The sequence below is a fragment of the Aedes aegypti genome, chromosome 1 (assembly GCF_002204515.2).
Source record: "Aedes aegypti strain LVP_AGWG chromosome 1, AaegL5.0 Primary Assembly, whole genome shotgun sequence".
Taxonomy (NCBI): domain Eukaryota; kingdom Metazoa; phylum Arthropoda; class Insecta; order Diptera; family Culicidae; genus Aedes; species Aedes aegypti.
In genome coordinates this window covers 83,614,568-83,638,043 of record NC_035107.1, presented here as the reverse complement: position 1 = coordinate 83,638,043, position 23,476 = coordinate 83,614,568, and the positions used below count along the sequence as shown (strand labels likewise).

The following is a 23,476-nucleotide window of genomic DNA, read 5'->3' as shown; positions in this document are numbered from 1 at the left end:
AAAGAGAAATCACTTCGTCTATAACAGTAAGGACTACAAAAAGCTGTCCACAAGGACTCACCTCTATGATGGTCTTTAGTAGTTGTCGATCTTCTTAGAAAGCATGGAAGAAAAAGGTTTCGAGGTTGTAAGATTTGCAGATGATATAGTCATTAGAAGAAAGTTTGACAACATCATTTCAGAGAGAATGCAACTGGCCCTAAATTTTACCATGTTTAGCGTATTCAGAAGAGCCTTAACAAAAATCCTTCAAAGGTAGTAATTGTCTCTTTCACAAAGAAAGGGAAGTTCATCCTAAAAGCTTTGAAGCTTGGAGGAGTACAAATGCACCTTTGTGAACAGATCAAATACTTTTAAGTAATTATGGATTCTAAACTGAATTGGAATGCTCATATTGAGTATGTGAGTACTAAACTACTAGTTCGTTTTGGGCATGCTCCATTTTTTTTTGGCAGAAGGAGCTTGGAACCAATACTGATAATGTGAATTTATCGTCCAAAAGTAATATATAGAGTTTCCCTGAAAGAATAGGCACGACTTTACCATACTGCCATTTTGAGACTAAAAATCTGATTTTCACACATTTTATTCTCTTACTTAACAAGAGTAGGTTTTGAATTTTGAGCGATTTTTTTCGCTACCTGTTTGTTAATGGTGTTATATTTCTGGAAGCTCTTCTTATCAGTTTGCACAAATTGCGTTATTTCTGAGCGACTTTTTGGTACGAAACTCGTGCTAGGTCATAAAGTACGTACAATAAAAATCTTAAAAAATATACTTATCATTGCCAATACGATAAATTATTAGACTATCACTTATTATATTGGAAATTATAAACTTATGTATGTGAAATGTTAAAAGAAACTAAAAATCCAAACTGGAGAAAGACGCGTCAAAGTGCTTAAGCTGTTCACTTCATTTGTCATGGACAGTTTAAGTTCCTTCAATGATAGTAATAAGGGACATGCCACAAAAGTTCAATCCAATGGACGCAGTGACTTAACCTTACAACAATAAAAATATACTTACCTCTTCTGTGGCGTTTATGTATGAAACGCTAGCCAAGGGCATTGAGTGGTATGAATAAAAAACTTCACTACAATGTAGTAATACTACATGTGGCATCTACTCAGAAACAAAATCCAAAAAGTTTACTACACTTTTGGTATGAACAACAAACCTTCAGGCGGCAAACTAAGGCTCACTGAAATATTAGTGCTAAAGACGCCAAGGCCGACGCCTTTTATGGAAAGAGAACCATCGGTGTATCTTTTTCTTCTTCTTCTTGGCATTAACGTCCTCACTGGGACAGAGCCTGCTTCTCAGCTTAGTGTTCTTATGAGCACTTCCACAGTTATTAACTGAGAGCTTTCATTTCCAAATTTGCTATTTTCGCTTTTGTATATCGTTTGGGCAGATACGAATATACTCTATGCCCAGGGAAGTCAAGGAAATTTCCATTACGATAAGATCCTGGACCGACCGGAAATCGAACCCTGACACCTTCTGCATGGCTTTGCTTCGTAGCCGTGGACTCTAACCACTCGGCTAAGGAAGGCCCCGTCGGTGTATCTGTGATCATGATTTGGAAATTTTGTGCGTAGCCAGTCCAGGACGGTTGTCCAGAGAACTATCGAGTTGACCCCGGCACGAAACTGGTTTCCAATCGTATTGTCTACTTTAGGCTTAAGTAAAATTTATATGATTTTGGCCTACTTGTTTACACATAATTCTTGTGGATCAAAAATAAGTGCTTTCATCATATAAGAGAAATAGGGCGTAATATTATCTCAGTGTCTTGAGCGCATTTATTTTCTTTCTTTGATAATGTGCTGAAGACAACAAGATAGTTTAAAGAGTTGTTCAACATAACTTTTTTTTAAAAAGTTCTCAAAACTTTAGCTTATTGGTGTTACAGAAAAATTAAAGGGAAAAACGGCGGAGATATAGCAATCTAAAGTCAACCGTTCTGTATTGAATTCATTTGCTCATTTATTTGATGATAGAAGGTTGGTTGCAGCCTTTTTTATTTCACGTCCAAGAGGTTTTCATCAGTGCAATTTGATAATTTGCGTGCGCTTTACTTAGAAATTATTGTATTAAGAAAGTAAGAAGGCCGTTAGGCCGAATATTGTTAAGCCATTAAGCTGAATTCCATTAGACCGAAAAGGTCGTTAGGCTGAAGAACATGAAAGGTGATAAATACTTACTACTGTTTCAAATGGCTTACACATTCATCAGTGATTTTCCTTCTATTAAACAACTGCTGTTCTTTCTTATTATATTTTGCATCAGATATTTTAAGCTCTTACGTGATGAAAATTATTCCAACCTTTCAACTATAACAACCCATTTGATCTAAAAGTTCATTCGGCCTTAAGATTCATTGAAATTATGGGTCATTTTCGACCTAGTGTCCCTTTCGGCCAAATGACCATTTTGACCTAATGACCCTTTCGGCTTAACGGCATTCGGGCTAACGGGAAAGAATAAAAAAATTGAACAATTAGAGAAAAAGGGTTAAGTTTCCGCCAAAATTTAACAACTCCTAGAAATATCCTTTTTAAAATTTACTAAAAGTCGAAGTTTACCGGATACTTGTGTTGATATATTTAAAATATTTAAATTCAAAATAATACTTTTTATTAAGAGGAAAATAACCATCATCGTTTAACAAATTTTCAGAACCAGTATTCATGCTCAAAATGTATACAATGTTCAAGAAAATCTATCATTGCATTACACTTGCTATCTGGATTGCGATGATAGATTTTTATGAGGATTTCTTTAAACTTGAATGAAAAAACTGGTTTTTCATTTTCGATTATTACTGATGATTGAATGATGGATTCTTGAGCCTTAAACAGAACTTATTTGGTGCCACGGATTCCCAATGAGGGATGCTTTTGAAATCAATGTGGATGCGAACCTCCCAAAGATCTCAGAATGATTTCTCACGCTCAGTATCAAAAGGGCGTAACTGCAATGGTCGATTTATTTTCAACGATTTACTATTCAGATAATAACTTGTTCGGGTGACTGTTTTTAACTGCTATTTTTCAGACGAAACAATTCATCGTCCTTGCATCGTGAAATGTTATGAAAATCGATTGAATTTCATACACTAATCTAAAGAGAAAATCGATCACTTTAGATACACCTGTATGATAATAAACGCAAGATTTGTCAGATATAAGTACGTGTCACTTGGCAAGCGTACCAAAACATCACGTTTGAAATTTACCCCAGATGATGTAAAGATTCTGTTATGATTATTTAGAGTACCGTAATTCGGGGTGTAGTTGGTCAGTGGGGAGAAGTTGATCATTCACGTAGCTACATGTATAAACTGTCAAAAGATCTATGATTCGGTTTCAATTAGCACAATTTTTGTGACGTCGTATATCTGATGGCTGCCCTTGATGTTCCTAAGTTCGGTTTGACATTCAAGATAATTATACCATGAGAAAACAGATTTTTTATGGAATGTTTGATGAACTGTTGAAGGGTTCTTCTCCAAACAATCGACTATTGACAAGGCTATATAAATACTACATTTAAATAAACTGTTTCTTACATTGTAGATATATTCTGTAAATCCAGTTTAGCATTTGCATTGTGGATAAACAATAATTTTCTGAGTAATAAATGTACTATTTTGTGCGCGAGTTGCTAATTTCAAAGAAAATTGCATACCTTTAGGCGTTTAATGTGGTGTGTTCTGTAATTTTCAACATTCAAATTAAAAATTGACCGATATATCATTAAGTTGTAAGCTTTTTGAGGATTGATCCAGATTCAGGGACCCCAAATTTAGTGAAAAGCATATCTTTTTATTTTAGGAAACTTATCGCAATAATTGATCAACTTCACCCCGGAATCAAAAACTTCACTTTTTGATTTAAAATAAATGATGAACCAGGACATGTTTTAAAAATATTTGGGTAATAATACACGCATTCTACTAGGAGTTACAGAACAGAATCGCTCAAAAGTGATCAACTTCACCCCATTTTACGGTACTCTAGTAAGATGTTCACCAATAATCTACCAAACATCTTTTGGCGTAGGACTAAGTCTTTGTTTACTAAATTGAGGTACACTTCGTGAGTACGGAGATTCAGACGTGTAACGAAATTGGGGAAGATCTTGAATGTTAAAAACTCTGTTGTTTATGAATCAACATTAACGTAAAAAAGTAAAAAAGTTTGAAACTTAGCAGTATGATTTATGTATAAGCGGTAAAAGTTGTTGTAGAATATGAGCCCTGTAGTTTTTAATAAATCTCCAAAAACCTCCTGGCAAAGTAAGTCAAAAGTCTCAAATTTCATACGATTGTCTGAAAAGTTTAACAAAATTTACTCAAGGATTTCATCAAAAACTCAAGAAGACCTCACCAAACACGGTGTCTATTGATATTTAAAGGAACTTTCTGATTGGCTTCTCTGGAGAATCTTTTCGGCAGTGAAGGTTTTTTAATCCTGCCGATATCTGCCAGGGAACATAGGAATTATACAAAGATCTCATTAGTAATCTTGAAATTTCATAACATAAGCATACATAAGCACCTCTAGAAACGATCACAATCAATCATATCAATATTTGCGTAGTTATTAAATGAAAAATTTCAATAATAACTAATACATTAGATGCTTACTTGTAACACATGTATGAGACATCTTCCTTTTATTCATCAATTAAAAAAAACGATACTTATTCTAGATGGCTTCGTGGACCCCTAAAAAGCCCTCGCGGCCCCCAGAGGTCTGCCCTAACCTAGTGGTGACGGACACGGCCACAAATCAAAGCCTTGTTGAAGATGTCTGGGTTCGATTCCCAGTAAGTCCATGTTTTTTTTTCATAATGTTAATTTTCTAGGCAGAAAAGCTACGAAAAAAAAACTAATACCACACATGACGTAAATTTAATATTAATTAAAATACTCGAGATAAACCTGAACTGATGTACGTTTGAAAACTTTTGCACTTAAAAATGCGAACATCTTGTAAAATTATCTCCAATGTGACTGACAAGCTTGACAATCCAAACAATATCAAATTGAATTTGAAGAACAATTACACAATCTAGGTGATTTTTTCCGTCCAACAGAAAAAATAACATAGGGAAGGTGTACCAGTTATGAACATAATGGTTCCCTGTTTTGCCATACGTGAAAATTTGATTATTTTCAATTTTTTAATCATTATGTGTGTTAAAGTAGTTTGATATCAAATAAACAAACATTCAAACATATTCAAAATCAGAAAGTTTCCGAGAAACCAAATATGACCGAATCGGGAACTACTATAGCCATAACTGGTACACATTCCCTAATTCGGTAAATATTGGCTTGTTTAATTGGCTCTTACACAATTTATATAGAATGAAAAATTGCTGAAACAACTTCAAAGCCGATTTGCTAAAAAAAAGGTTTGTGTCACATACATCATTTTGCTTATAAGTCCTTCAATTAACACCTGTTCAATTTATATGAAACAGTTGATTATTTTGAAATAATTTTGGCAGATGAAATATTAGTTATTTATGCAACCAGTTGCAAGTCGTACATTTATCCTACAAGACTTGTCAAATTGGATAAATACGACGAGAGCTGATTGAATCGAGTTTTGCAACGAGTTCCATTAAGCATTTTCTGCAACTACGAAAATTGACGTTATGATTGGATTCTTTCAAGAAACATCGATCCTATTTTCACACAAAATCTCTCACCTGAGTAAAAATCGTCGGGTCGTCCAATGAATCAGAAGCTAGTTGACTGAGTCATTGAGGTATCCAAAGCAATTCAAAGGAGGCAATAATTTGCCGACTTCCGAAATAGATCTGAAAAGCACTTCTCTTCAAAACCGTTAGCATCACCTTTCAGTACTGTTTTAGTTGTCGGAAAAGTGATCCTAATGTTGTTCATTTCATCGCTGCGACATCTGTTCGACAAAATTTCTATATATTTTAATCTATTTTTCACCAAATTTTATATATTTTAAACTATATTTTACTGAAATGAGAAGTAAAAATATCCAATATCAGTCTCCACAAACACCCCAAAAAGGCATGGCTAAGGTTTTGTGTGGCCAAATTCTGTTCCTGACCCAGTGTGCATTAATGCCCATTAATCTAATCATGTGAATCCACTTTTCAATTTATCCCAACGCGCCCGCGACGACACGATGGCCAGGGGTGAAGCACTGGCGACGACGTTGTCGGCACTCTACGGGAAGCTGCTGGTCGTGATGGGGATTGCCTTTCCGATGGCCGAGGTTATCTCCACCTACATTCCGCCCTCGTTTTATGAGGTAAGTTTAAGTGTGGGGAAAATTACTGCAGGGGTAAGGGAAAGACGGTTGTGAATTTGATTGCCTGATGAGCGACATCGAGATGGATTTATTTTGAGTGATGGCTGAGTGGCTAAATTTGATATAATAAGATTTGTTTGGCAAAGTGGCGGCGGTGACCTTGGCCAATTGGAGATTTCCGGCCGGATTGACAGGGTGGATGAACTAAAGTGACGAGTTGCGAGCCCGGATAAATTGTAGAAACAAAAATAGATTAACCTTCAAATATCCCAGTTTCTTCTTCTTCTTGGCATTACGTCCTCACTGGAACAGAGCCTACTTCTCGGCCGCGGACTCTAACTTCTCGGCTAAAGGAGGCCCTCAAATAATATGATAATATCCCAGTTTAGGTTTACGATTAAAGTTTCATGATGCATTAACTACGCTAAAGCAAACAATAACGAATTAGGTTTCATGGTGCATTATCATAAGCTGAAAGTGTGCATTTATTGTGTTCCAGAATAAGAGCATAAGCAATATGATCTGTTTCTATTTTAAGTCCTTTGTCTAACGGGCTCACCAGTTGTTATCCATTCTCAACTGAAAACTATTCAGCCGCGAGAAATCAAATTACCAAAACAACAGCAATTGAATAAATATCAATAAAATTCAAAATTTCTATCTCGAACAAATCATTCAATTTTACTCCTTTTTCCACAGGGTTTTTATTTATATCTCTACATAGGCAGTATGGTATTCCTGTTATTCATGTACACGACGCTTCTCTGGGGCCGTCCGAAAACGCCCTCAGTATCACCGGTAAAAAGTAAGTCGCTTTTCCCGATCACGTGCCATCACAATTACAAGAAAAATCCATCACATTCCACAGAGCAACCCACCAAAGCGAAGATCATCCACCGCGCCAGCACCACCTGTTCCACGGATAGCGGCGAGCGTTCGGACAGCGAAGACGACACGGTTAGCTCCGAGCCCAAGGTCATGATTCCGACGCGACGAATGTCCCTCTCGTCGTCGGCCACTTCCCGAATCCAGCACTTCGGCAGCTTCTACCTGCGGATGGGCGCAGTCGGTACGGTTTGCAAAAGACGGTTTTTAAATCACACGACGGTAATTTACGACCATTTCTCTCCCCGAAACCATTTCAGCATTCGGCATCGGCAGCATGATCTACTCGGGGCTGGAGTTCGGGCAGTACTTCGAGCTAGAGCGGGACACCAAATGCCACAATGTGCTGCTCGCGTTGACTCCGGCCACCCGGATGGCATTCATCTTCATCCAAATGTATTTCATATTCCTTAACAATGAGGTAAGGCGCATTCTTGGAAGATGGCCGGTTTTGCTTTGATGTTTTTTAACTGAACGATGATGAACGATTTGCTTTCGATTCGATTTTGCAGCAAATCAAAGTCTACCGGCACAAGATTTTGGCTCGTTTCGGACTGATGCACATGATCGGGACCAATCTGTCGGTGTGGTTCTCGGTGTTGATTCAGGAAACCAAACACGAGATCTTGACGTTCTACAACCCGGAGAATCGAACGCTGCGGATATCGCATAGATTAGGTAAGGTTTTTAAGAATGTTTAATTGTTATTTATGATTAAGTTAAAAATGGAAATAATTGGATTCGACCATGTTGTTTTATTAATAGCAATAATAATCGTTCCAAGAAATTGTCACATTCATAATTAGCAATGCATGATTTCTGAAAAAAAAATACATCAACTAGGTATGAGCATATACGACCGTACAACTCGTAGTTGTTACTCCGTGATTGTCCAGAACAATCGATGTTGCACAGCAATTCAATTATTGGGGTTTGGGATTAGTTAACCATATTTAATGTGAACAATTAAAGAGCTCCAAATTTAAAAGTCAAAAACGGCGCCGGTCACATCCGGTTGGGGAAGGTGAGAAACGTTAGTTGGACAACCATTGCTACTAGAGATCGAGTAAACCTCTGCATCTCCACAGTTGTCGTGGAAAGGATATTGGGTTAGTGGTATAAGATAAGGATCTTTGAATCACTTATTATTAGTGATACGTTCCATGATGTAGGAATACCTAACCGAATTCACATTATTACCTTAGGAAGCCACTTAGAGGAGTAACACAAAACTTGTAGGAAATCGAACCCACTTCCGTCAGCGTTATGAGATGACCAAGTCGTATCAGATACGACTCTTACCCCCTAGACCAGGGTTAAGTCCTAATCAAACTTCTGAAGAGATATATTAGAAATTCCTCAAAGCGGTTCTATAGATTGTTAGACACCAGAGATTGAATCCTGAGAAAATTGAAATAATCTATTACGAATCGCTCTCTGTAACTGAGTGATTCCAAGCAACAGCACCAAAATTTGGTAAATTTTTTAATTCATTTTTTTCTATTGAGCTGAAACTTTGCACAGTTTTCCAGTTCCATCTAAATCGTCATTTTCCGATATCAAATCTTCAAGTTGAGTCACGACTAACTTTTCAAAAGGGTGTATGTGAAAATGGTTCAAAAATATTCAAAAAGCTGCACAGCAAAAACGGTTCGTTCGATTGTTAGACAACTAAAGAAACAAAGTTAGACAACTAAATAAAGATTCCAAAAAAAATACACACAGTAAAAAAAATATTAAAAAACAGAATTTTTGACACAAAAACTCAAATATCTCAAAACCCTATCGGAATACCAACGTAGTTTTTTGAGGGAAAACGGTCCATTATATTAGCTATCTACCATAAAAATTAGGTGATGGTAAACCAATAAACAAAAAAGTTATGACATTTCAAACATGTCACAATTTTCACATTTAGTAGAAAAAAAAAAATTTTTTCGGTGTAAATTATTACGGGAACTGCAGTTTGTTGCTGATTTTATTGTTAAGGGCCTTGCGTGAATTAAACAAGTCGTTTTCATGTATTCATTAGTATTATGTATATTATATGTATAAATATTATGTATATGTATAAATATTATATGTATATGTATATATGTATAAATTAAAATGAATTAACAGATTACACGAAAATAACTTTTTTTTACCAGGATATTTTTTTTAGAGTATGATCGATGAGTTTCTAAATGTTATATATAAACTTTAAAAGTTTTGGATTTGGGTATGCGTTATGAGATCATGAAAACATTTTATTAATACTTATTTATTTATTTATTGTTATTCAATTTTTTTACAATATCGAACACTTTTACATCATTATCCGTACAGTTCGAGTATAGTTTTGCTTTAATTTTATTTTCTGACAATGGAATGAAACAGTGAAATTTTTGGGTTCCTTGGATCGTTTTCGCGTTATTATATTGCTCGCTGAGCTCTGATGCCGTTAATTCGTACTCTTCAGTAGTAGTAAAACAAAATGATAATTTTGTTAAATCTTCTTCTTTTCTGCGATTCGCCCAATCAAATAGTTCTTTTGCAGTTTTAATTGGATGCTCACGTTCTTTGGCTAAACTTGCTCTTGTGGCCATGCGCTTTATGGTTCCTCCAATAGCATCACAAGGACCTATGCCATGTGACGTAGCAAAGAAATGCCATTCTGCATCAATTCCGTACTTTGATTTAAATTGACATAGGCTCGAAAAATTCTTACGGTTTTTGTACTGCGATGCTGCTCCATCAGACATGAAATATATCTTTCTGATTTCTTTATCCTTATCAACGCGTAAAAAGTTAATCATTTTGGCAATGAACAAATTTACAGATACTGAGTCGTGTCTTGAATCTTCGGAAATTACATTAAAACTAAAATGTTCAATTTGCGTACTTCCATTGAAATAAATAACGAACGGATGAATTGTAGCTTGTTGTACGTTCCAGTGATGGGACTGCACTTCATCTTGCAATATAAAGCTATAGTTTTCAGAAAAATCACAAATGACTAAAAATTCACCATCTTGTAATGTATTTTTCGTATTTGCTCTGTTTTAATAAAGTCGTGAGGTAATTCTTTCTAATTTCAAGCAAAAAAAATGACACAAACTCATCTACAGGTTTTACAATAGTTTCTAGGTCACACCTATCCGTGGTCACCCATTGCTCAAATGATAACTGATCAATATAATTTTCTTCAAACTCAGCGAATAAAGTATTTTCCAATGATGAAGAATCTGGACAATCCGAACAAGATCGTAGATAGCAATTTAATGTTGTATTTTCACACAAAAGACTACCAGTTAACATTTTAATATCCTTTGATAAATTGATTCTTTTCAAACTATGTAAGATTAGGTTAATATTTTCGTGTGTTGTGCACACACAAACATTATGTGTTCCTGAATTGAATAGAAGCTTGCATTGCCTTGGACGAAGGCTTGCAAATGAGGAAAAACCTACCTTAATATTTTCGTTAATTTCCTTGAAGCGTGTATACGCTTCTTTCAAAGTAGTCATCATTAATCGTTTTTGGATTGCTTGACGCTTTCCATCTTTTTTTACAGATACATAATCTTTTTGGCCAGGCATAGCTCTACTTACTTCATCGTCTTCAAAATATTGAATTATTTTTTCTTTTGTCTCATCTGTTAATGAAGTACTCGACCTAGCATCTTTGGTTGCAAGACAGTTATTTTTGAATTGTTTTGCCTCTTTTGCTGTATTTCTATTGGTTTTGAACTCATCAATGGCGTCTTGAATAGACCACGAGCTTGGCAGCATCGACAAAATCAATAATTTTTCTTTCCTTGTCGTGGCTAGATTCGAGAACCTTTCCTTCATATTCATAATTACCTCATCGTAGTCTGTATTTTCCACATCCTCAGGTCCTAATTTGAAGAGGTTTCTTCGTACAGCTTCGTTGATTTCACGGTATTTTTTCTCGGGATAATTGACGTAACCCATCTTCGTCCATTTAATCGGAGTCACTTTTATTCCAGCTATCCCTTCGTTGAAGCGTTCGATGTTGACCTTCTGGATGCACTCATCTTCTGATTGATTTGTTGAAACAGATGTCGCTGATGGTACCGTGGCAAGACTATCTGCACTTGGTACTTCTGGTAACTCCTCAGTTGTTGTCGGTGCATCTAGTAATTCCTCAGTTGTTGTTGTTTTCGAACTTCCTGCAACCTGATCCACCGATGATGTACAGATTGCCCGTTTGTCAACGTTTAAACGGCAGGACGTACAAATGCTTAAATTTGTATTCAATGTAGACATTGGAGCATAACCAGCCGCTTTCAGTTTATCTATGGTGCTTTCGGTGAGATTTCATAGCTCTTTCGAACACTTTTTTTCTGCAAACGGCCTGCAACAGTTGAGAAAGCGACTACTCATGTTGCTCGTTAGATTTTAATAAACAAAATCACTTTTAAGTTTTTACTGACTAGTTTGGTGTCGTTTGCTTGACTGAAGAAAAATTTTACAATTAAATCTTTTATAACCATAGTGGTAGTATATTTTTAGCTTTTTCGTGAGTATGTTCATGGTATGTACCTATCATGTTTTTGATGTTGTTGAAGTTACTCGCTTTCTCCCAAATATGATTAACAAAGTCTATTCTCTACCAAGGCGGGTCTATACCCAGGTGTAATCAGATTTTAACTTTGTGGAGAAAACCAGCGCCGAGAAAACCGACCTGCTTTACGTATACTAGATCACCTGGGTATAGACCCGCCTTGTTCTCTACGAGGTAAACTTTTTGCAGGTAAACTAGTCGTATACCTGTATAGAAAACTTTTTTTGTAGCTTTTGTCTTCAATATTAGATTTCTTATAGGTTTCTTTTATCAAATGGTTTCAACACTATTGAGAGAATTTTTCTTCAGTTACGTACAATAAAAATATGACACTATCAAGACTTTAGATCACAACACTGGATCGCGTCTAACTTTCTAATAGATGCTATAATAGTTATGAATAATTAAATAAAATATCATGAAAACAACTTGTTAACCTCATGTGGTACCCTTAACAAAAAATTCAGCAACAAACTGCGGTCCTAAAAAAAATTAACAATGAAAAAAAAAAATTTTTCACTAAGTGTCAAATTTGTGAAATATTTGAAATGTCATAACTTTTTTGTTTATTGGCTTACCATCACCAAATTTTTATGGTAGATAGCTAATATAATGGACCGTTTTCCCTCAAAAAACTACGTTGGTATTCCGATAGGGTTTTGAGATATTTGAGTTTTTGTGACAAAAATGATGTTTTTTAATGCAAAAAAAAAAATTTTTTTACTGTGTGTATTTTTTTTGGAATCTTTATTTAGTTGTCTAACTTTGTTTCTTTAGTTGTCTAACAATCGAACGAACCGTTTTTGCTGTGCAGCTTTTTGAATATTTTTGAACCATTTTTACATACACCCTTTTGAAAAGTTAGTCGTGACTCAACTTGAAGATTTGATATCGGAAAATGACGATTTAGATGGAACTGAAAAACTGTGCAAAGTTTCAGATATTTTTGAAATGGTCGATCAGAATCGACTTGCATGCCTCCGTGGAATCCCTCCGGTGCAGAATGCGCCCTCTCCTGGATGGAGGAATCCTGGACCCAGTGCCCCGGGACTCCTCCTTCTGACGAAGGCTCCCTGTACACGCCGGAGCAAATGTTGGAGTACACCAGGGACTTATTCCAACGGCTACGCACCTGCCGTTACCAGTCGGAACAGATCAACGCCACCAACTCGTTGGTATTTGCTTTCCTTGAAAAATATGGCCTGTGAGCCATCACCAGGATCGCAAATTGGAACGCTTGCTTTCTGAGGAGCAAATCCCGACAGCTGTCCGCCTTCCTGGACCAGCTTTCGGCAGCTGATCAAAAAAACATCTTACTCGAGGAACAGTTTGGCTTTCGACGCGGTCGTTCTACCGTGCACCAACTGACTCGAGTAACCAACATCTTCAGGCGGAACAAGTGCCTTGCCAAATCCTCTGCAATGGCAGAGAATTTATCTGTTTGACAGGAAGTTCACGGTTTTTTACCTTGTCAACTCAGACCCACTCAACATCTCCGCAGGTGTTCCACAGGGTAGTATTTTAGGTTCCCTACTATACAACCTGTTCAACTTGGACATGCCTAAGCTCCCTGAAGGCGGCTCTCTATCGCTATTCGCTGACAACATCTCAGTCGTCTACAGCGGTAGATACCCGAGAGCGCTAACATCTCGACTCCAGAGAGGCCTAAATGTCTTGTCAGATTATTTGAACAGCTGGAAGATCTGTACAAACGCGGCGAAGACCCAGGACATCCTCTTCCACTATTCCAAATCCCTCCGGCTGAGGATTGTAAAATCACCCTCGGTGGATCAACGGTGGGATGGCCTGATGAAGCCGACTACCTTGTATTAACGTTAGACAGCAAGCTGACAAAACGGTCACCAAAAGCAACATATTGCGTAAAGCACTTTACCCACTGATCAACCGAAAGTCAACTATGTCTTTGAAGAACAAGCTTGCTGTTTACAAACAAGTCATTCTTCCGGTCATTGAATATGGCGAGTTGGGAGAGCCAAAACCCACAATCTGAGGCTCCAGAGGACTCAGAATAAATTCCTCCGGATGATCCTCAACAGTCCTCCGAGAATGAGGACAACCGAGGTCCACCGTCTGGCCGAGATAAAAACCTTTGAGGAGCGCTTTGGTGGCTCAATCGATAGGTACAGGGCTCGTTGCCAACAATCTGGCCAGCAGGTCATCCGGGACCTCGTTCCCCCCTAGGCTATCAAATTTTTGTAGTGTAAATAGTAGTAGTAAGGTTATTAAATCACTCTACCTCCTCGTGGTACTGGCCGGGGTAAGAGTAACCTTAGGGAAGATAGAGGAAACCAACCACGATGGGAGCTTTAGTCGTATGCTGACAGGGAAGGGGGTTTAGCTTCTGCAAACCTGGGGCGTCTGTACTCCATGTTAGGAGCGACTCACAACAGCGTCTGTTCTCCATGTAAGAGGCGGCTGATCATCGTCCGAGTGCCAGAGAAGGACTCTTAGCTAAACTGCGCACTATGGCCCTCCGGAAATCTAGGGGGTTGGTGTCAGGCCCTGCAAGCCAATCGTAAAAATACACCAGCACAGGAAAATCAACGAGAGAATACGGACCAGAACAATAGGCAAAGATCACAGCGACGAAAATGGATTAGCGATTGGAAACTCGGTACGTGGAACTGCAAATATCTCAACTTCATCGGAAGCACACGTATACTCTCCGATGTACTGAAGATCCGCGGTTCCGACATCGTAGCGCTGCTGGACAGGTTCGATGGTGCGAACGTTTAGAGGTAATCATACAATCTACCAGAGCTGCGGCAACACACGTGAGCTGGGAACAGCTTTTATAGTGATGGGTGATATGCGTGATCGGGTGGTGACCGATCAACGAAAGACTGTGCAAGTTGAGGCTCAAAGGCCGGTTTTTCAACTTCAGCATCATAAACGTACATAGCCCACACTCCGGGAGCACTGATGATGACCACGTTTTGATCGATGGACGGCACTTCTCCGATATAACCGACGTCAGAACCTATCGTGGTTCTAACATTGACTCTGACCACTACTTGGTGATGGTGTAACTGCGCCCAAAACTAACCGTCATCAACAATGTACGGTATCGGCGCCCGCCTCGGTATAACCTAGCGCAACTGACCCAACCGATCGTCGCCGCCGCATACGCGCAGCATCTCGAGGTAGCGTTGCCGGAAGAGGGCGAGATTGACGAAGCCCCTCTTGAGGACTGCTGGACCAATATAAAATCAGCCATCAACAACGCAGCCGAGAGCATCGTCGTGTACGTGGAAAGGAGGATGCAGCGTGGGCTGCACAGCTGCAGCAAGCAACGCGAGAAAACATGGAGCGATATAAAAGGAAACGCAAGCAGCAAACCCGCCTATTCCAAGACAAAAAGCGCCGCTTGGAAAATGCAGAATGTGAAGAAATGGAGCAGCTGCATCGTTCACAAGAAACGCGAAAGTTATACGAAAAGCTTAATGCATCCCGAAAAGGCTTCGTGCCGCGAGCCGAAATGCGTAGGGATAAGGATGGAAGCATCTTGACGGACGGATGTGAGGTGATTGAAAGGTGGAAGCAGCACTACGATGAACACCTGAATGGCACGGAGAACACAGGCGCCGAGGGTCACGACAGCGGAGGAAATGACTACGTCAGCACGTTGGATGAAGGAAACCAACCGGTCCCCACATTGAGAAAAATTAAGGATGCCATCAACCAGCTCAAGAACAACATGGCCGCTGGTAAGGATGGTATTGAAGCTGAACTCATCAAAATGGGCCCGGAGAGGTTGGCCGCCTGTATGCACCGGCTGATTATCAGAATCTGGGAAACGGAACAGCTGCCGGAGGAGTGGAAGCAAGGGGTCATATGCCCCATCTACAAGAAGGGCGGCAAATTGGAATGTGAAAACTATCGTGCGATTACTATTCTGAATGTCGCCTACAAAGTGCTATCCCAGATTATCTTTCGTCGTCTATCACCAATAGCAAATAAGTTTGTGGGAAATTATCAAGCTGGAGGCCATGTACCGAGTTAATTGGCGTAACATCGTTAACGAGGTTTTATCAAATTAATTGATGTAACACCAACTAAATAGAAATAAATAAAATAAATGAATATACAAAAAACTCCTCAAAACATGCAGTCTTATAAGAAAATGTAAAAAAATGCCAGCTGGTTTCTATAGAACCCTACAAGAATCACTCACTGATCATTCCTTGATCTCACATAGCATGATTTGAAAAAAAAAAAGATTTACCAAGAAATTGACCAAAGGCAATGAAAATATTCCTGTATGAAGTAATACAATACTTGTGATCTCCATATTCTCAAAGGGAAGGTTCTGTAATGACGTCCATCTTGATAAAATAATAAACAAAACCTTCGGGAATCAAAGCAACACAATTTGAAAGAAATAAAGACACCTCATGAAAGCACGAAAAATAACAGCTATCAGTTTCTCTGATGGAATTACTAACAAAATCAATTTTCTTCTTTGTGCTTTGATGGATTCACCATAAATCACCATAAAATTGTGATATTTCATTAGGGTGGTTCATTTACTTTCCATTAGGGTGGTCCTTTTTGTTAAAAAATAAAAAAATAATAATAAATAGAATTTTAATTGAATATTGAAGAAAATAGTATTGGAACATCTCTTACATTATCGTAAGCCATTTTCTACATTTAATATGTGGTATTTTATTAGGGTGGTTTAATTATTTTCCATTACGGTGGGCCTTTCTGTCGAAAAATCATTGAATGGGATATTAAAAACAATAGTATTTTATCACCTCTTTCATCATCGTAGGGCATTTCATTAGATTCGTGATATTTCATTGGGAAGGCTCACTTATATTTCATTACGGTGGTCCTTTAAAAAAATTGAGAATTTGAATGGAATAATAAATACAAGAGTAATTAAACATCTCCTATGTCTAACAGTGGCCTAACATATAATAAGTGATATTTCATTGGGGCTATTGTCCTCAGTTTTGCATAAGGGTGATCATTTAATTTGTAAATTAAAAAAAAATATTCTCAACAGATCTAACAAATCAACTTTGTTTGTATAGTTTTGAATCATGATTCTTCATTGGCATGCAACTCTTCGTTAAGATATTTTCATTACGGTTTTCTTTTGAATAGTTAAAATAAAACGTTCCAATAACAATAATCAGTGAGTTCAGTGAAGCACAACTCTAACTGCCATAATCAAAATACAGATAAAAAAGGAATGAAATAATGTTTGACGTATTCAAATTATGACAATAGCTTGATGGGCAACGATGAAGGGCAACAAAAGTGTTTAGTTTATATTTTCAAAAGAGATTGTCAGCCTTGGGCTCATTCATTCCCAAAACAAAAGTACGTTGCCTTCTGCTTGCTATAGTACACGCGATTCGGTTGTGACAACGTAGGCAATTCCAGTTTTAACAATCAGTTCTCGTTTATTCTTCAAAGATGTAACAAAGTTCCTTATAGAAATTTCGTCGGAATTTCATATGGATTTTTTCGTTGGAGTTTTCAACGAAATTTTCTTTGGAGTTTCTTTTGGAATTTTAATCGGAATTTCCTTCGAAATTCCTTTTAAAATTTTTTATTGGACTTTTCTACGAAATTTCCTTTGAAATTTTCTACGGAATTTTCATCCAAATTGGAAATTTATCCTGAATTTGCTTCGGAATATCCTGTGGAATTTTCTTCGGTATCTTTAGAAGTGCCCTTTTGAATTTTCTGTGGTATTTCCTTCGAAATTTCCTATGAAGTGTCCTTCGGAATTTCATTCTGAACTTTTCATTGGAATTTTCTTCGAAATTTACTTCGGAGTTTCGTTTTGAGTTTCCTTCGAAATTTGCTTTGGAATTTTCTTTGGAGTTTCCTTCCGAATTTCTTCTAGAGTTTGTATCGGAATTTCCTGTGTAATTATCTTTGGAGCTTCCTTCAGAATTGTATTCCAAATATTATTTGGAATTTCTTTCGAAGCATTGGAATTTACTTTGGAATTTCCTTCGAAATTTTCCTTGGAGCTTTCTTCGGAATTTCATTTGGGATTTCTTTTGGACCTTTGAAATTTAGTGCGGAATATTCTAAGAAATTTTCTTTACAATTTTCTTTGGAATTTCTACATAGTTTTCTTGAGAATTTCCTTACAAATTTGCTTTGGATATTCCATAGAAATTTTCTACGAAATTTACTTTTAACTTCCTTTTTTTATTGCAATTTGCTTCGGGATTTGCTTTGGAATTTTCTTTGGAATTTCTTTAGAAATTCCCTTTTGAATATGCTTTGGATATTTTTCAGAATTGTCGTCAAAATGTCGTTTGGAATGTGCTTCAGAATTTCTTTTAGAATTTTATTCAATTTTTTTCTATTTTTCGGGATTTCCCTAATATTTTGAAAGTTTTCATCGAAGTTTCCTTTGGAATTTCTTTTGAAGCTGTGATTTTTTCTTCGAAATTTCCTTAGAAATTCCTTCTTGAATTTCATTCGGAATTTGCTTTGAATTTTTTTATGGAATTTCCTATGGAGTTTTTGGAACTTCTTTTGGAATTTACTTCGGAATTTCCTTTGGATTTTTTTCGGAATTTCTTTTGGAATTTTCGACGCAATTTTCGACAGAATTTCCTCTGAAATTTGATTCGGAAATTCCGTTGGATTTTTTTTAGTTTCCTTCGGAATTAACTTTGGAATTTCCGTCGAAATTTCCTTAGGAGTATCCTTTAAAATCCCTTTGCAGTTTTCTTTGAGGCTACTTATCAAATTTTCTTCAGAATTTCCTTTGGAATGCCTTTATTACTTCCATCAAAATTCTCTTTGAAATTTCTTTCGGAATTTCGTTTGAAGTTTACTTCCAAATTTGTTATAGAGTTTCCTCGGAACTTCCTTTGGAAAAACCTTTGGAATTTCCTATGGAGATTTCGGAATTTGATTTAGAAGTTTTGATTGGAATTTTTTACGGAATTTTCCTTTGGACTGTTTTACGTAATTTTCATCAGAATTTCCGTTGAATATTCTCGGAATTTAAATTTGGAATTTCCTTCGAATTGTTTTTTCGGAATTTTTAGGAGTATCCTTTAAAATTCCTTTGTATTCTTCGGAACATCATATCTCATTTACTTCAGAATTTCCTTTGGAATTTCTTCATGTATTTCTTTCAGTAAGTTATTTTGGATTTCTTTGGAATTACTTTCGGAATTTCCTTCTTCAGTTCTTCAAAATTTTCTTCGGCGTTTCCTTTGGAATTTCTTTCTGAATTTCTTCTGGAATTAACTTTGGAATTTTCTTTGGAATTCGCTTCGGAAGTTCCTTTGAAATTTCCTATGGAATTTTCTTTGCAATTTCTTTTCGAGCTGGCTTCGGAATTTCATTTGGAATTTTCTGCGCAATTTTCGTCAGAGTTTTCTTTGAAATTTGCTTCGGAACATCCTTCAAAAATCTATTCGGATTTATTTTTATGGAATTTCTTTTTGAATTTGCTTTAGAATTTCTTTCGGGATTTGCTTTGGAATTTCGTTTGGAATTTCTTTTGGAGCTACCTCCGGGATATGATTTGGAATTTTCTACGTTATTTTCGTCGAAATTTACTTTGCAATTTGCTTCGGAATTTCTTCTGGAGTTTCCTTCGGAGTTCCTTTTGGAGCTTCATGCTAAATTTGATTCGGAATTTCATTTGGAATTTCTTTTGAAGTTTTGAAATTATTTCGGAACTTTCTTCGGAAGTACCTCTATAATTTTCGTTTCCTCTGGAATTTTCTTCGGTATTTCCTTCGGAATTTTCTCTGGAATTTACCTTCGGTATTTCCTTCGGAATTTTCTCTGGAATTTCCTTCGGAATATCCTCTGGAATTTTATTCGGAATTTCCTTTGGTATTTCCTTTCGTATTTCCCCTAGAATTTTCTTCGAAATTATCTCTGGAATTTCCTTTGAAATTTCCTCTGGAATTTTTTTCGGGATTTTCTCTGGAATTTCCTTCCGAATTTTCTCTGGAATTTCCTTCAGAATTTTCTCTAGAATTTCCTTTGGAATTACCTATGGAATTTCCTGATAAATTTCGTCTGAAATTTCCTTCGGAATTTTCTCTGGAATTTCTTTCGAAATTTACACTGGAATTTCCTTCAGAATTTCCACTGGAATTTCTTTCGTAATTCCCTCTGGAATTTCCGTTGGAATTTCCTTCGGTATTTCCTTCAGATGTTTCTCTGGAATTTCCTTCGGAATTTGCAAAACTAAATTGGAAAGGTCACTGAGGCTCAATGCTTGATCTCTGAGATGAGTGCATCTGAAATCACGAAGTAGCAAGCGGATTTTGTATGAGACGAGGACTCCGAACTGGTTCAGCTTAGTGAAGTGTTGCATTCCGAATGAAAATCACGCAAAACTTTTCAAAAGGACCTTTCTAACAATGAGAGGCTTTCTAGAAAACTCTTTTGTTGTTAACTAAGTTACCTTCACATTTTTCGTCGAACATTACGCAAATATTATGTAGTAGTCCACACCATAATCTTTCGGTCTGTAGATATTAAGGTTGAAATTTTTACAATGACACCATAATTAAGGAAAGTGGACTAGACTTTTTCGAGAAATCATGGTTTCAAACTGTACGAAAAATGATGCACCCTAATGAAAACGAGAGAAACTCCCTAATGAAATATGTTAACAATGTCCTACGATGATGTCGCATATTAAATGGAACTAGAGGCGCATGAATTCAGAGGAATTTAAAGCCTCTCTAAACAAAAATGAAGACAATGGCCTACGATTACAAAAGAGGTGTTAAAAAACTAAAAGGATCAAATTCAAAATTTCTTGATTTTTTTTTAAATTTTCGGCGAACACCAATGGAAAATAAGTGAGTTACCCTAATTAAATATCACGAATCTAATGAAGGAAATGCCCTACGATGATGAAAGAGGTGATAAAATACTATTGTTTTTAATATTCCATTCAAATTATTATTTTTCGACAGAAAGCCCCTCCGTAATGGAAAATAAGTGAACCACCCTAATAAAATACCACATATTAAATGTAGAAAATGGCTTACGATAATGTGAGAGATGTTCCAATACTATTGTCTTCAATATTCAATTAAAATTCAATTTTTTATTTTATTTTTATTTTTTAACAAAAAGGCCACCCTAATGGAAAGTAAATGAACCACCCTAATGAAATATCACATATTATATGCTTTCAGTGGCCAACAATGATATAGGATATGTTTCAATACTATTGCCTTGAATTTCTCAGCAATTGAATTCAAATCGTTCATTTCAAATTCAATTAACTCCCCCAACTCAAAATCTTAAAAGGCCGATTTTTTCAAAAAAAAATTTTTCCAACTAACACCAGATCTCGACGTTTCATGCATTTCTAAAACATCTGACATCAAAAAAAAATTTCGATTTCGGAAATTTCATGAACCCCCCCCCCCCCTTTGGAGATTTTTCATGGGTCAAAAAAGCCAAACTTTGACCGCTTTGGGGGTCCACTTAATGAAGTCCTACTTTTTTCGAGGAGACAAAACTTTGAGCACTACCATTTTTTGAAATTCGAAAAATCGATTTTCATTGGCACCCTACTGTGTAGGTACAGATATTTTTGCAACAACGAAGTAACAACTGCGTGCGGCCAATCATACTCATGTTTATGTGAGTGGGTCTTAACGTCTTGTTGCATTCCTGTATTTTTCAGATTATGATTCATTAGTTTTAATTACAAAAGCTGCACCAAGCGTTCAATATGGCAGATTTCAAACAATTAAATCGAAAGGCTGATCAACCTTTGTTACGATTGTTTTTGTTCTGTAATGTTGAATAAGATTTCGTCAGAAGTACTGATCAAGATTTCGTTCTATTTATCTTGAACATAATAAGGTTCAGAGGGGCCCAGATAGCCGTAGCGGTAAACGCGCAGCTATTCAGCATGACCATGCTGAGGGTCGTGGGTTCGAATCCCGCTGGTTGAGGATCTTTTCGGGTTGGAAATTTTCTCGATTCTCAGGGCGTAGAGTATCTTCGTACCTGCCACACGATATACACATGCAAAAATGGTCAATCGGCAATGAAAGGTTCAGGAATCTGCGATACCGTTTCAAATTTTTATCTCGATATCCATGACTATCCAGAATCTCAAAATTTACGAGTTGAATTCTAAAACAATATTCTGAAAACTCTTGATAGGATTTCGTTTTTGACTTGAAACAAAAGAGGTTCAAATATTTTCGTTCAAAGATAGTCATTTTATGATAACACAATTAACCTCATTCATTTTATTTTAGGTCACAAAATGATCCCGCACCCTGCCGAAACTGTGGCACATCTCCGAGTAGCACGAGGGCTCAAAGGTCCGCACAACATCTTCGAGTGTCGACGATCAAACATCATTGGAACGCTGGTTCAGGATGCCTCGCCCTTTTTGTTCCCCTGCACCATCGAATACTCCCTGATCTGTGCAGCCATCCTGTACGTGATGTGGCGTAGCATCAGCCGACCCCAAACGGATCCACCTCAGCGACAAGAGAGCCTGCACCCGCTGAAGAGGTCACCCCACCACTACTCGGTTGATTGTGCCGGAGCACACAAAGGACTGTTCATAGGAATTCTGATCCTGGTGCTGACCATCATCTCGTTGATCCTATTCTTCGTACTGATTTCACGGCCCGAATTCGTTAACTTGGCCGTTACAGAAGTCAACATCTGCGAGTTGACCTTGTATGGTACAACGACTGCCGCTACGTTAATTGGGATGATCCAGGTCCGGCACATGCAGTACGATGCGTTCCGGAGTTTCAGCCTGGACGACATTCTCCTGGTTGGAGGTCAAACCGGATCATTCCTGTACAGTACCTTCACCGTCATCGGTGGACAGTTCATGATGCGACGGGACACGGTCCTAGTGCTAATCACTGCCCTGGCTTCCCTGGTGGAAACCGCATGCCAAACTATGTTCATCCTGGACGCCAGCCGGCGATCTGCCGCCACTCAGGAGCACATACGAAAGAAACCCGGACGGGAGATCGTGACCTTCCTTCTGGTCAGCAATTTGGCCATGTGGGCCATCAACACGTTGGAGAAGTCCCGAGCCGAGTCGCACCCAATCCAGCTGCACTTCTACGGCCTCTGGGCGTGGACCATCATTACTCATGTCTCCATGCCGTTGGCCATCTTCTACCGATTCCACAGTACCGTGTGTCTGTGCGAAATTTGGAAACGAGCGTACAAAATGAAACCGGCTTATATGTAATCCGATCCCCGGACTAGATAGGAAGAGCCCGATGGGCGGCCGTCGTTGAATGTGATTAGCTGTGGTGCTGCGCACCGAAAACCAAGGAAACAAAAAACGGAGGAAAACCCATAGCCTTCTTGTTCGTTATAGTCATTATGTATTAACTATTTCCTATCCATTTCATCCCCGTAACTGTTAGGACACTGTGCTCAACTATATATGCTAAAACGTAATCCTTCTTTACATCTTTCTAAGTCATTCTTGTATCATCACCTCATTAGACTCAACCCTCCTGATGGAAATACTCAATGTTTACTCGAAAACAAGAAGAAAACTAAGATATGTAGAATCATGTTAAAATGAAAAAGAGGATCTGTCGACAGGAGTATGATTAACCTAGGAATATTGATAATCTATGAAAGAAGAACAAAATATGTACCTTTGTAAATGATACTAGCCAAAACGTCGAATAACAGAAACGGGATCGAAGATATAACT

The 23,476-nt window shown here is 37.5% G+C and overlaps 1 protein-coding gene across 2 annotated transcripts in view; it reads left to right on the top strand.

The window, feature by feature from the left end:
* Positions 1-23,207, top strand: part of LOC5568407 (otopetrin-2) — a 96,380-nt gene extending 73,173 nt beyond the window's left edge. For both annotated transcript variants that reach the window (XM_021841356.1, XM_001658012.2), the window contains 6 exons: positions 6,194-6,311; positions 7,011-7,116; positions 7,180-7,380; positions 7,457-7,617; positions 7,709-7,874; positions 22,032-23,207. In XM_021841356.1, coding sequence (XP_021697048.1) covers positions 6,194-6,311; positions 7,011-7,116; positions 7,180-7,380; positions 7,457-7,617; positions 7,709-7,874; positions 22,032-22,996 — 1,717 coding nt within the window. In that variant the 3' untranslated portion in view covers positions 22,997-23,207. The remainder of the gene's footprint in view (positions 1-6,193; positions 6,312-7,010; positions 7,117-7,179; positions 7,381-7,456; positions 7,618-7,708; positions 7,875-22,031) is intronic.
* The last annotated feature ends 269 nt before the right edge of the window (positions 23,208-23,476 follow it).